Raw genomic sequence first — 12,871 nt, forward strand, 5'->3', positions numbered from 1 at the left:
CTAAAAAGATACTACGTGCTCCAACTAAAAAGATCCCACATGTCACAACTAAAAGATCCTACATGTCGCAACGAAGACAGAAGATCCCATGTGCCACAGTTAAGACCTGGTGCAGTCTATGGGGTTGCGCAGAGTCGGACACGACTGAAGCGACTTAGCAGCAGCAGCAGCAGCAGTCAGATAAATGTAAAAAAAAAATTAGAATACCAGTTTTATGGATACTGACAGAAGACATGAGATTCCTAATCAGAGAAAAAGGACAATTTCTCACAGCAATGATGGGTATTCAGAGTAGCCAGAATGAATAGAGTAGCCCATGAGTAACCAGAATATCTTTATTTTTTTAAAAAATTTATTTTTGGCCGTGCTGTGTCTTCACTGATACGAGCAGTGGACACTCTCTTATTCCAGCGAGCGGGCTTCCCACTGAAGTAGCTTCTCTTAATGCAAAGCACAGGCCCTAGGGTGTGTGGGTTTCAGGAGTTGCAGCTCCCAGGCTCTAGAGCACCCACTCAGCAGTCGTGGTGCATGCGCTTAGCTGCTGTGTGGCATGTGGGATCCTCCCAGCTCAGGGATTGAACCCATGTCTCCTGCACTGGCAGGTTGATTCTTTACCACTGAGCCACCAGGGAAGTCCAAGAGTCACCTTTTTGTTTCTATAATTTTTCTTTATTGTTTTCTGTGTTCATTGATTTCTGTTATTCTGCTTGAAGTCTTTGGATTTTTCTTTTTCTAGTTCTTGAGATGGAATCTAAGGTATATATTGATATACTTGGAATTTAAGGTATATATTGATATACTTACATATATATACTTGATATATTTCTTCTTTTCTAATGTAGTCATTTAATGCTATAAATTGCTCTCTCAACATTGTCAACATTTGTGAGATGTGACTAAAGTAGTGTTTAGAGAAAAATATATTATATTAAATGCATGTACTGGGAAAAAAGCTCTTAAATTAATGATCTACATTTAAGAAACTAGAGAATGAAACCCAAAACAAACAGAAGGAACTAAAAATGTAAGATCAGAATCCGTAATCAAAGAGGCAATATCACAACAGAGCCTAAGCATTTTAGAAGGATAGTAAGACACTATTTAAGAACTTTACACTCATACTTTCAACAGCTTATATGAAATGGACAAATTCTTAAAGAAACAAATAATCAAATATCACTGAAATATATAACCTAAATATATTGCATCTATATTGCATAACCTAAATCTTACATCTATTAAAGAAACTGAGTTCATAGTTAAAAACCTTACAACAACCATGACCTTCAAATTCAATATATAAAATAGATAATACATCATGCCCTAGTAGGGTATATAGCAGGAACATAAGGTTGAGTCAACCTATGAAAAATTAATCAACATAACTCACTATTATCAATAAACTAAGACAAAAAGTTCTATGATTATCTCAATATATGCAGGAAAAAATTTAACCTAATTCAATAACCACTCATGATAAAAAACCATGAGCAACCAGAATAGAAGGGAATGTCCTCAGCCTGTATTAATAGCTAACATGCTAATGAGCAAACACTGAATTTTTCCACCTAAAACTAGGAACAGGACAAGAAAGGATGTCTGTTCTCACCACTCCTAATCAAAATCATATTGGAGGAAAAACTATTAAAACTCTTGGAAGAAAATAGAGGGGGAAAGTTTCATGACATTGGATTTGGAAGTGATTTCTTGGAAATGACCCCCAAAGCACAGGCAACGAAAGAAAAAATAGATAAACTGTATTCATCAAATCAAAACCTTTCGTGCATCAGAGTACACTATCATCAGAATTAAAGGCAATCCACAAAAGTCTGTATAGTCTAAGCTATGGTTTTTCCAGTGGTCATGTACAGATGTGAAAGGTGGACCATAACAAAGGCTGAGGGCCGAAAAATTAATGCTTTCGAGTTGTGGTGATGGAGAAGCCTCTTGAGCGTCCCTTCTTCAGCAAGAAGGTCAAATCAGTCAATCCTAAAGGAAATCAAACCTGAATATTAAATTTTAAAGACTGATGCTGAAGCTGAAGCTCCAATAGCCTGCCACCTGATGTGAAGAACTGACTCATCGGAAAAGACCCTGATATTGGGAAGGACTGAAGACAGGAGGAGAAGGGGACGACAGAGGATGAGATGGTTGGATGGCATCACTGAGTCAACAGACATGAGTTTGAACAAACTTCACTCCAGGAGTGAAGGCCAGAGAAGCCTGGTATGCTGCAGTTCTTAGGGTTGCAAAGAGTTAGACGTGACTTAGTAACTAAACAACAAGGAATTGTTAGGGGAAGCACACTGACTGAAACCACCCACCCTGGCCAGACACCATAGCAACCATTTGCATGAGTTGTTTTATGAAGGAGGTCCTGGTAAGGAACACAGAGCTATTAAGCCACCACCAACTGGAAGAGTCCGTTGGAGAAGGGGACGACAGAGGATAAGATGGTTGGATGGCATCACCGACTCGATGGACATGAGTTTGAGCAAGCTCCAAGAGCTGGTGATGGACAGGAAAGCCTGGTGTGCTGCAGTTCATGGGGTCGCAAAGAGTTGGACATGACTGAACGACTGAACTGAACTGCAAGAGTTCAGGAAAGGTCAAAAGGTGACACCACGTGTCGAACCACCTCCCAGAATCCTTCTTGCTGACATCCATCTTGGATGAGCAATGCTTGTGCCACCAGGAAGGACTCTGAGTCAGAATGACTGGCCAAAGACAAGCCAGAAACTAACCTCATCACCATAAACCCCAAGACTGTGAGCCACGTGGCAGAGCAGTTCTCCTGGGTTCCCTTACCCTGCTGCTTTCTGCCTGGGCACATCTTCCCAATTAAATATCTTGCTTTTTCAGCACATGTGTCTCCTTGGACAATTCATTTCCAAGTGTTAAGATAAGAGCCCACTTTTGGGCCCTGGAAGGGGTCGCCCTTCCTGCAACAGAATGGGAGAAAATATTTCCAAACCATATATCCGATAAGGGATTAATATTCAAAGTATATAAAGAACTCCTACAATCCAACAACAGCCAACCTTATAAAAACTGGGCAAAATATTTGAATAGACTTTTGTCTAGAGATGATATACAAATGGCCAAATAAGCATATGAAAAGTTTGACATCACTAGTCATTAAAGAAATGTAAACCAAAATTACAATGAGATACCACTTCCCATATATTTACCTTACATTAGGAATGCTATTATCAAAAAAAAGAAAGAAAATGAAGTGCTGGTGAGGGTGTGGAGAAATTGGAACACTTGTCCATTGCTGGTGAATATATAAAATGGTGTAGCCCTTGTGGAAAACAGTATGGTGAGTAGTTAAAAAATTAAACATAGAATCACCACATGATGCAGCAATTTCACTTCTGAATATATACCCAAAAGAACTGAAACAAGGACTCAAAGAGCTATTTGTACACCCATGTTTATAATAGCATTATTCACAGAAGCCTAACATACAAACAACCCAAGTGTCCAATGACAGATGAATGGGTAAAGAAAATGTAGTATATATAAACAATGGAATATCATTAAGACTTTAAAAGGAAGAAAACTCTGATGAATGCTACAACATGTGAACATTATGTTAAGTGAAATAAGTCATTCAGAAAAGGACAAATATTGTAGAATTTCATTTATAGGAGGTAGCTAGAATAGTCAAATTCAGAGACAGAAAGCAGAATAGTTGCCAAGAGCTGGAGGAGGAAGTAGGGCAGGTTCTTATTTAGTGGATACAGTTTCAGTCTGCTTCTGCTAAGTCGCTTCAGTCGTGTCGGACTCTGTGCAACCCCATAGACGGAAGCCCACCAGGCTCCCCTGCCCCTGGGATTCTCCAGGCAAGAACACTGGAGTGGGTTGCCATTTCCTTCTCCAATGCATGAAAGTGAAAAAATAAAGTGAAGTCGCTCAGTCGTGTCCAACTCCTAGCGACCCCATGGACTGCAGCCAACCAGGCCCCTCCGTCCATGGGATTTTCCAGGCAAGAGTACTGGAATGGGTTGCCATTGCCTTCTCTGAGTTTCAGTTTAGGAAGAAGAAAAAAATTCTAGAAATGAGTGGTGATGGTTGCTCAACAATGAATATTCTTAATACCACTGATTTGTATACATTAAAATGGTTAAAACAGTAAATTTTATGTTATGCATATCTTATCATTAAAAAATACTTATACTGAGGTCTTAGCCAATATAAGGTGAAAAAAGAAATCAGGCCACATGGCTCAGTAAAACTCTATTACTTGCAGATGACATGACTGTCTAAACAGAAAATTCCCCAGAATGAACAAAAGAGGTGTTAGACCTAATAAGTGAGTGATTTTAGCAAGGTTCCCGATCAATATGGTATTTCTGAACAATATGGAAAAGAAAATGTTTTTAAAAGACAGTAAACTTTACCAACTACAGCAGTATAAATCTAACAAAACTATACAAATTCTGCATATGCTGATAAATCAAAAATGACCTAAATAAATGGAGAGATATATCATGCTCATGGACTGGAAGAGTCTATGTTGTTTAGATGTCTGTCTCTCCTAAATTGTTCAACAGGGTCAAAACAATCCAAATAAAACTGCTGCAGAACTTTTTGTAGAAGTTAACATGCTGATTCCAAAATATATAGAGAAATGTTGGTTTAGTCTTAGGCCATCTTCTCATCTCATATTAAGCTCTCTACCTAGACAATTTCATCCATAACAATGGTTTCAATAGCCACCTCTACCAAACACATTTTGAATGTAAACACCTCTTGAGCAGAGTTTCATTGAGTGAAGTCACTCAGTTGTGTCCAACTCTTTGCGACCCCACTAACTGTAGCCTACCAGATTCTTCCATCCATAGGATTTTCCAGGCAAGAATACTGGAGTGGGTTGCCATTTCCTTCTCCAGGAGATCTTCCAGACCCAGGGATTGAACCCGGATCTCCTGCATTGTAGGCAGACGCTTTACCGAGCCACCAGGGAAGTCCAATTAGAGAAGTAAATTTCAGAGAAGGTAACTAACTAGAAAAATTCAACAAAAAGACTGATTATTGTAAGTGGAGGTAGTTTCCTTAAAAATACAGAGAATTTCAGAGAACGTGCCAGATGATGGAATCATTATACAGAGACTAGAGGAATGACTGTCTATTTTTCAGAGAGACCCATTGTTACAAGTAATAATTAAAATGTATAAAATCCTAAATATTTAGGCTGAACTATTTTGGTGACAGATGTGTTGGAGTATCCTAGACATCACTGGCCTATTCTCCAAAGGCTGCTTCTAGGCTTTCTGAGGCCCTGTTTGAGACACAACTTCCTTTGTGTTCAGAAAAACAGCAAAGGCCCCAGATAGATAAGAAATTACCAATAGCTGAGAAAACCTTTATTCATGTAGGAACAGTAGAATACAGCTCAGGGCACCGATTAGGTCATGGTTTTACAGTCCACAAACATCTTATCTTGAAATGATAAACTGACAGTAACAAAATATAGATAAATGTCTATTAAATTATCACAACTTATCTTGAATACTTCTCAATGAAAAATACTGAGTTTCTAAATTTTCAGAGGCAGCTATATTAGAAGACTTTGACAGCTGGCTTAAAGTCACCTCGTTAAAGCCAAATACCATTCCCACCCACTAAGCCCACCCAGAGCCAGAAATACTCTACCTCTGAAATCAATAAACTCAAAAATTTCAGTCTCTGACCAAATTTCCTTTGTGGTCACTTAGTACTTCTCACCTAGAAACTAAACAATTCCTCGCTGGCATCCATCCCACTCTACTTACCTTCTAAGTCATTGACTCCTATATATTCTATTATAGTAGTTTTTGATAAAGAATCCACCTGCAATGCAGGAGACCTGGGTTCAATCCCTCAGTTGGGAAGATCCCCTGGAGGAGGGCATGGAAACCCACTCCAGTGTTCTTGCCTGGAGAATCCCCATGGACAGAGGAGCCTGGAGGGCTACAGTCCATGGGGTCGCAAAGAGTCAGACACAACCGAGTGACTAAGCACAGCACAGCACCTTACCAGTAACCTGCTAACTTCCTAATCCAATTGATACTTCTGTGTCTTACTACCTCTACAACACTTGAAACACACCTCTTCCAACTTGAAACTCTCTTGCTTTCCCTTTTATGACACCTCTCTCTGTTTTCTTCTTTCTACTCTATGAATCATTGTTGAGTTTAGGTGTTACTGATCTGTGAACTCACTTCCTTCTAACTTTTGGTTTACTTTGTTTTTTTCTGTCATTGGACTGCCAAGCCTTTGAGGAGAGATACGGCATCTTTCAATTCTGCAATTTAAGTTCTGATAGCAGGCACCAAATACATTATTAGTGATAATAATTTAGGAAGTAAATAATACATAAAAACTGTTAAAATCTATAACCATTTAATTTTACCAAGGTACTGTTAAACTGTGAGGTCATTTGGGAGATATATATAGTCTCTCAATGCTCTTTTGGCAAAATTTCATTTCACAAGGAAAAAATCACAAGCAATAAACTTCAAAACATACCCAGCCACTGTTGCTGAGATATTTCACACCAGTATTTCCTCACTGAAAGAATGTCCTTCAGCAATATATTGCTACAATCAGCTCCATAAATAGCACCACTGGATGAATCTTTCACTGTATCCATGATATAATTCAACAGTTCTTGACATTTCAGCCTGGGTGCTCCTATTTAAAAATAAACAAGCAGAAACATTAATCTCAAGAAAAATATGTTAAGGATGCTTGAAACAGCAACTGTATGAACCTCTTTCTCATAAAAGAGTGATCAGAAAATTACGGCCCTTCGGGCAAAATTCAGCCAATCATCTGTTTTTGAAAACAAAATTTTATTAGACCACAGACATATCTATTAACTTACATATTGTTTATGGCTACTTTCATGCTAAAATGGCAAAGCTGAGTAGTTGAGACAGGGACTATATAGCCTGCAAAAGTCAAAAACATTTATATCTGGTCCCTTTACCAATCTGCTAGTCTGACAAATCTGCAGGATTATATAACAAAAACAATCATTCACTCTATCCTTAATAATTCACAATTTCTGACATTAGACCTAAAATGATTCAAAGTTTCTCGGTGTTTTTAATAAAAATATGAATATATTAGAATAAGATATTAAGGAGACTATTATTTACTTTGAAAAGAAAATTATTTTCAAGTCCTATAATAGCATTTATTGCATACTAATATATAAGGCTATAATTTTTAGTTTTGTTTATTAGAGGTCCTGAAAGTTTTATATATATATGTGTATATATATATACACATAAATACATTATATATATATATATACACATATATATATAAAATGGATATATTCTTAAAGGTAACAACATACATTTAAAAATTACTTAGTTACTTTTGTTACAGTAAATCATGCTGGTGTCACAGTTGAAATTCTTCATATTTCACTACTAACAACCTTAAAATTGCATATATATATTTTGCTGTGAGCTATGAGCAAGTCATTATGTACATCGGAATATATACTAGTTTAGAGTTTTTTGTGATAAGACTAGTTGTATTCAGTATAGAAGTATGATAAATAAAAATACACTGATACAACTAAAAAAATCATTGCTCCTTGGCCTTTTGCCTAAAATATTATTTTTACTAATGACTTGCATTATAATTTTAGAAATCTGGCTAATGATGAAATGTACAATCACAATATCCTCTGCTGTAACAACCTGTGCATTTCTCTCTTATAGTATTTGTAATATTTTCTTAACTATAACTTCTGTCATAGTTGAACAATATTTGCTTACTGGTTCCTTTCCAGATACCTCTTTTTTTCTCATCTCTGTTTCTTTCATCAAACCTTAGATGTTAAGCAAGTCTGGCAAGATTTAGACATGTGTTAAATTCCCATTAACCCTCAAACTGTTTGAAAAAAAATTTAAGAAGTGAGATAACATGATAGTAGTAGCCTGGTCTTGCTCTGAAATTAACAATGTTTAAGTTACAAAGTAAAACTCCAAAGAAAAAAAGTCTTAAATAAAAATATACTTTAAAATGTGATCCCCATTGCTAATTTTGCAATAGAAGGGTTTTTTTCACTTTAAAGCAAAATTCTAAGCTGCATACTTTTCTGATGGGCTACGAATGAGCTACAAGTATCTTTCATTCAATCATAAACTCTGTAAGACCATATTAAGATCTATTAAGAGCCCAGCAGTAGTAGCCAAGAACACAGATTTTAATAGATACAGAGCAAAAGCAGGTGCAAAAACATTTCAGTGTGGTTTTCTTTTGTCTATGGCTGGAGTCTCTTCTCAGGACATGGAGCTATTCACATGAAATGGCATCTCAGAGGAGACAGAAAACTAAATTTTTGCTAAAGCCATTGTCTTTAGACTAAACTTGCATCCTATCGTTCTGAAGTATCATTTACTAACAATTCTATATCCTTCTACTTAATAACATTTACCCATATTCAGCTTTTCTGATTCTTAAACTAAACTTGGCATCACAAAGCCACTTTCTGAAGAGTAAACAATTTGAGTCCAAGTTCCTAAACAAATATTTCTGCTTCTAGCTTTTCAGCACTGTATGACAACCATTTCCTTATAGAAAGCAATTTCTGCATTCTCGTTCAAATATATTAGCTTTTCAAAACATCAACCGTGTAAGTATAAAATGGGAGCTATGCGGCTCATCAGGAGCAAGAAAGAACTTGTCTTTTGTTTTTTATTTATTTATAATAAGCACGGTGCTGGTTGAGTATGGGTTCTGACTGCCAAGAAAGCTAATTGATCTTAGAATGAATTAGTTAAAGTATAGAATAAAAGATATCCAAGCCCTGTTCCACTCCATACCAATCAGAATATGCCTATAAGACTGAGTCCCACACATTTTAAGAGAGAGAATAAAACTGAAGAATATTTACAAAAGTGACACAAAAGTAGGCCATACGAGCTAAAGGAAGTAGGTTGTTTAGCTTATAGAAGAGGACCCAGGATATATCATGTCTAACTTCAATTATCTCAAAGGACATCATATTAAAAAGATTAGTATTTTTCTGTATTATCTCAGAAAATAGAAGCAGTAACAAACAGACAAGTTTTCCCTACTATGAGAACTACTCAAAGATAGAAAACAAAGTCTCAAAGGTATGTTTAATCATTGAGACTATCTAAGTGCCAGGGATATATAGATGGGATTCAAGAAAAATGGGTAGATGAAATAATTTTTTTTTCCAAGCTCTAACGAGTAGATTCCTGCCATGTAAAGTCCATAATTAAGGTCCTGTTTCAGTAGCCTCTGGAAACTCATTTCTAAACTGCAGGTGATAACAGAAAAAAAGGAGGATGTATTCTGTCTGCCAGCGGAAGCGGAGGCAATGGAGATTGCATTCCAGACCCAGCGGCCGCCAGCAGCCTAGACACCTGCATATGACAAAGGTATGGGGATCCAGGAGGAGCTGAGAAGTGCATTAAGTGTTCAGATTTGAAAGGCATCAAACCATCCCTCCAGCTACAAAAGCACCTTTGAAAACCATGACATTATGTTTAGAGTAAAACAAAAAAAATGTTGTTTAGTCACTCAGTCATATCCAGCTCTTCATGACCCCATGGACTGTAGATGGCCAGGCTCTTCTGTCCATGGGATTTCCCCAGCAAGAATACTGGAGTGGGTTGCCATTTCCTTCTCCAGAAATACTATCTTTTAATTCTTTCAACCCTGAGATTCTATCATTCTATGCTTATATAACAGGCTTCCCTTGGGACTCAGCTGGTAAAGAATCCACTGCAATGAGGGAGTCGTGGGTTCAATCCCTGGGTTGGGAAGACCTCCTGGAGAAGGGAAGGGGTATCTACTCCAGTATTCTGGCCTGCAGAATATTGTATAGTCCATGGGGTTGCAAAGAGTTAGACATGACTGAGCGACTTTCACTTTCACTTTTTCACTATGCTTGTATAAATTCCTCCAAATATTTGAAGCTATAATATTAAAAATCATTATATGTACTAGAAATCAGAGTTAGTACTCAACTTTTATCTCACCATATTCAGACCAAACTCATGAAACAATAACCCATTAAGCTAAGTAACAGCACTTACTTTTATTTGCACATTTGATGAAGTCCTTGACCAAGCTACTGATTTCTTGCATCTTTTTCTGCCTAGTGGCTTGTGTCGAGGCTGATACATTTTGTTTTGCTGTTCTCAGATATTCTGTTTCTTTCTGAATATATTTCTGTAAAAACCTTCAAAAAAATGAAATGGAATTCCAGAAACTTGTTAAATACTAACATTATTTTTTAATAGTTTCAAAGTGTTCTTCATGCCATCATAAAGAGCTTTTAAACCACACTTCTTCAAACAAGGTACACTAACCAAAACAATTACATTTCCAAGGCCAAGCCCTCAACACCAATTTAAAGTCTGGTCTACAAAGTTCTTAATCTATTAACTTCCATGATTTTCTACTGTTTTCCTGCTTGCTTTCTCATTTATCATCAAAAGCTTGCAATACAATTAAGAGCTCTCAATTCTTTCTCACCTCTTTCTGCTATTTAGTGCATGACATGTATGTGTGTGTGTGTGTGTGTGTATTACATGACCTACTATTAGGGAAATTAAAATGGAGGAAGTCTTCTCCAAATTCAGAAGCAACCGAGTAGGCCTGTCACCTGCTTCTGATCTGCCTGGACACTGCCTGGATTTCATACCTGCCTGCAAGCATAGCAAGTCAGGGGGCACTTGAGATAAGAAAGGAATGGATCTTGGAATCTCTTAAGCCCCTGAGGACCTGGCCAGTCCCCCAGGGTCTAAAACGTCTTAATGACTCACAAGGTGAAACCACATTGTAAAAACTAAATCAGAGCTTCATTTGTGCATGTAAACTGAAGATGATATCAGTTAGTGGCCTGGGATTATAAATGAGAGCCCCTAAAATAGCAACTTGAAGTCTCACCCTTGGGGTGGACGTACAGCCCAGGACCTTTTCCCAATTGGGACTCCAGATTGCTGTTAACAAGGGACTTCCCAGCACTGTTTAAGTCTGAATGTCGGTTGGCCCAATTTGGTGATGTATGTGCTGTTACTCTTCTCTATTGTTTCTATTTCTGTTCTTTTAATAACTGCAAGGAGATCCAACCAGTCCATCCTAAAGGAAATCAGTCCTGGGTGTTCACTGGAAGGACTGATGTTGAAGGTGAAACTCCAATATTTTGGCCACCTGATGTGAAGAGCTGACTCATTTGAAAAGACCCTTATGCTGGGAAAGATTGAGGGCAGGAAGAGAAGGGGACAACAGAGGATGAGATGGTTAGATGGCATCACCAATTCAATGGACATGAGTTTGGGTAAACTCTGGAAGTTGGTGATAGACAGGGAGGCCTGGTGTGCTGTGGTTCATGGGGTTGCAAAGAGTCGGACATAACTGAGCTACTAAACTGAACTGAAATTAAGTTAAATAATCATCTATTAAAAGTTGAACTTATTGATTTGTAACAAGTGATTTCTTTTGTTAACAAATCCTTTGAACCTAAAACAAAAGTAAAACTTTCAGCAAAATAGGAACCTCCTTCCTAAAGAGTTGGTAAGGTTTCTAGCCCTAATTTAAATGAAGTCTGCCTATAAGATATTCATGATTAGCTAGAAGTGTTAGGTACACAGATGGCCTACATGATCCGCTAATGCAAAATATTCATCTTTAGATAATAACGGTATTTGTAGTAGGCTTTTCTGGGGACTCAGTAGAAAAGAATCTGCCTGCAAATGCAGGAGATGTGGATTCAAAACCTGGGTCAGGAAGATCCCCTGCAGAGGAAATGGCAACCCACTCCAGTATACTTGCCTAGGAAATCCCACGGACAGAGGAGCCTGGTGGGCTAGACTCCATGGGGTCACAAAAGAGATGGGAATAAGTGACAAAAACAACAAAAATTATTTGTGGCATCTGAAATAAAGTAAGGAACCACAGGAAAAGAAGTGTGTATTTTTCATGTTATCCACAATGAAATCCTCAATGGTATGTCTAGTGTCAAATAAAAACTAAAAAATAAAATAGATTATCTATTCTAAACACTCAAGAATGAATATATACTCATATTTCACTAGACTGAAAATGTTCTTTCAAGTTTATCAGTATTCTACGTTACTTTAAAATACTTTATCTTTCCTAAGTCTTACCACCTATTTCTAGTTATGAATGGATTTCATAACTGAAAATTATGCCTTTATATAAAAGCATCAATTCTGTTTGCCACTCCAGTCAAGTAATGAATTGTGTCTTTCCAAAGCATGAGTTTTGTTTGTTAACTGAAATCATATGGAATTTTTCTAAAATTCCTTTTTACTTTTTTATTATGTTTATACATGGCAGTTACTTAGAGCAATATTTAAAGATGTCAAAGTTATAAAGGACTTAATATAACTTAATTTTATTCTATAATTTGAAATAAAGTCTTATAAAAAAAGTGATATGAAAGAAATTCTCATCTTGAGTGAGATATGTCAAAGACATTTTATTGAACAAATAATTCAAAAATCTTAACTTTTTTATATGAACATCCTTTAAAAATTATGTTTCAGATAAATATCGAGCATCAATTTCCTATGCAAGGCACAACGATATACAAGGAGCAAAGATAAGTTGACCTCTATACACACAAAAATATCACAACAGAAATAAAAAGGAAAGAGAAAAGTAAGACAGAAAAAAAAAATTAGAATCGAATACCTAAAAACAGCATCCCAATTCAAATATTTCCCTTGTTTGGAATCTGAATGGTGATCTAAATGTCGAACAGTTTCAGGATCCTGAATCAGGCGCTTAAATTTCTCAATCTCTCTCTGAAAATGAAAAAGAACAAAATAATGAGTTACCAATCACACATTCATTTCAA

The 12,871-nt window shown here is 36.8% G+C and overlaps 1 protein-coding gene across 7 annotated transcripts in view; it reads right to left on the minus strand.

Moving 5' to 3' along the window:
- Positions 1-12,871, minus strand: part of ATM (ATM serine/threonine kinase) — a 153,422-nt gene that overhangs the window by 129,661 nt on the left and 10,890 nt on the right. For all 7 annotated transcript variants that reach the window (XM_027563834.1, XM_027563829.1, XM_027563831.1 and 4 more), the window contains 3 exons: positions 12,706-12,818; positions 10,080-10,225; positions 6,517-6,681 (listed from right to left, as the gene is read on the minus strand). In XM_027563834.1, coding sequence (XP_027419635.1) covers positions 6,517-6,681; positions 10,080-10,225; positions 12,706-12,818 — 424 coding nt within the window. The remainder of the gene's footprint in view (positions 1-6,516; positions 6,682-10,079; positions 10,226-12,705; positions 12,819-12,871) is intronic.

The sequence above is a fragment of the Bos indicus x Bos taurus genome, chromosome 15 (assembly GCF_003369695.1).
Source record: "Bos indicus x Bos taurus breed Angus x Brahman F1 hybrid chromosome 15, Bos_hybrid_MaternalHap_v2.0, whole genome shotgun sequence".
Taxonomy (NCBI): domain Eukaryota; kingdom Metazoa; phylum Chordata; class Mammalia; order Artiodactyla; family Bovidae; genus Bos; species Bos indicus x Bos taurus.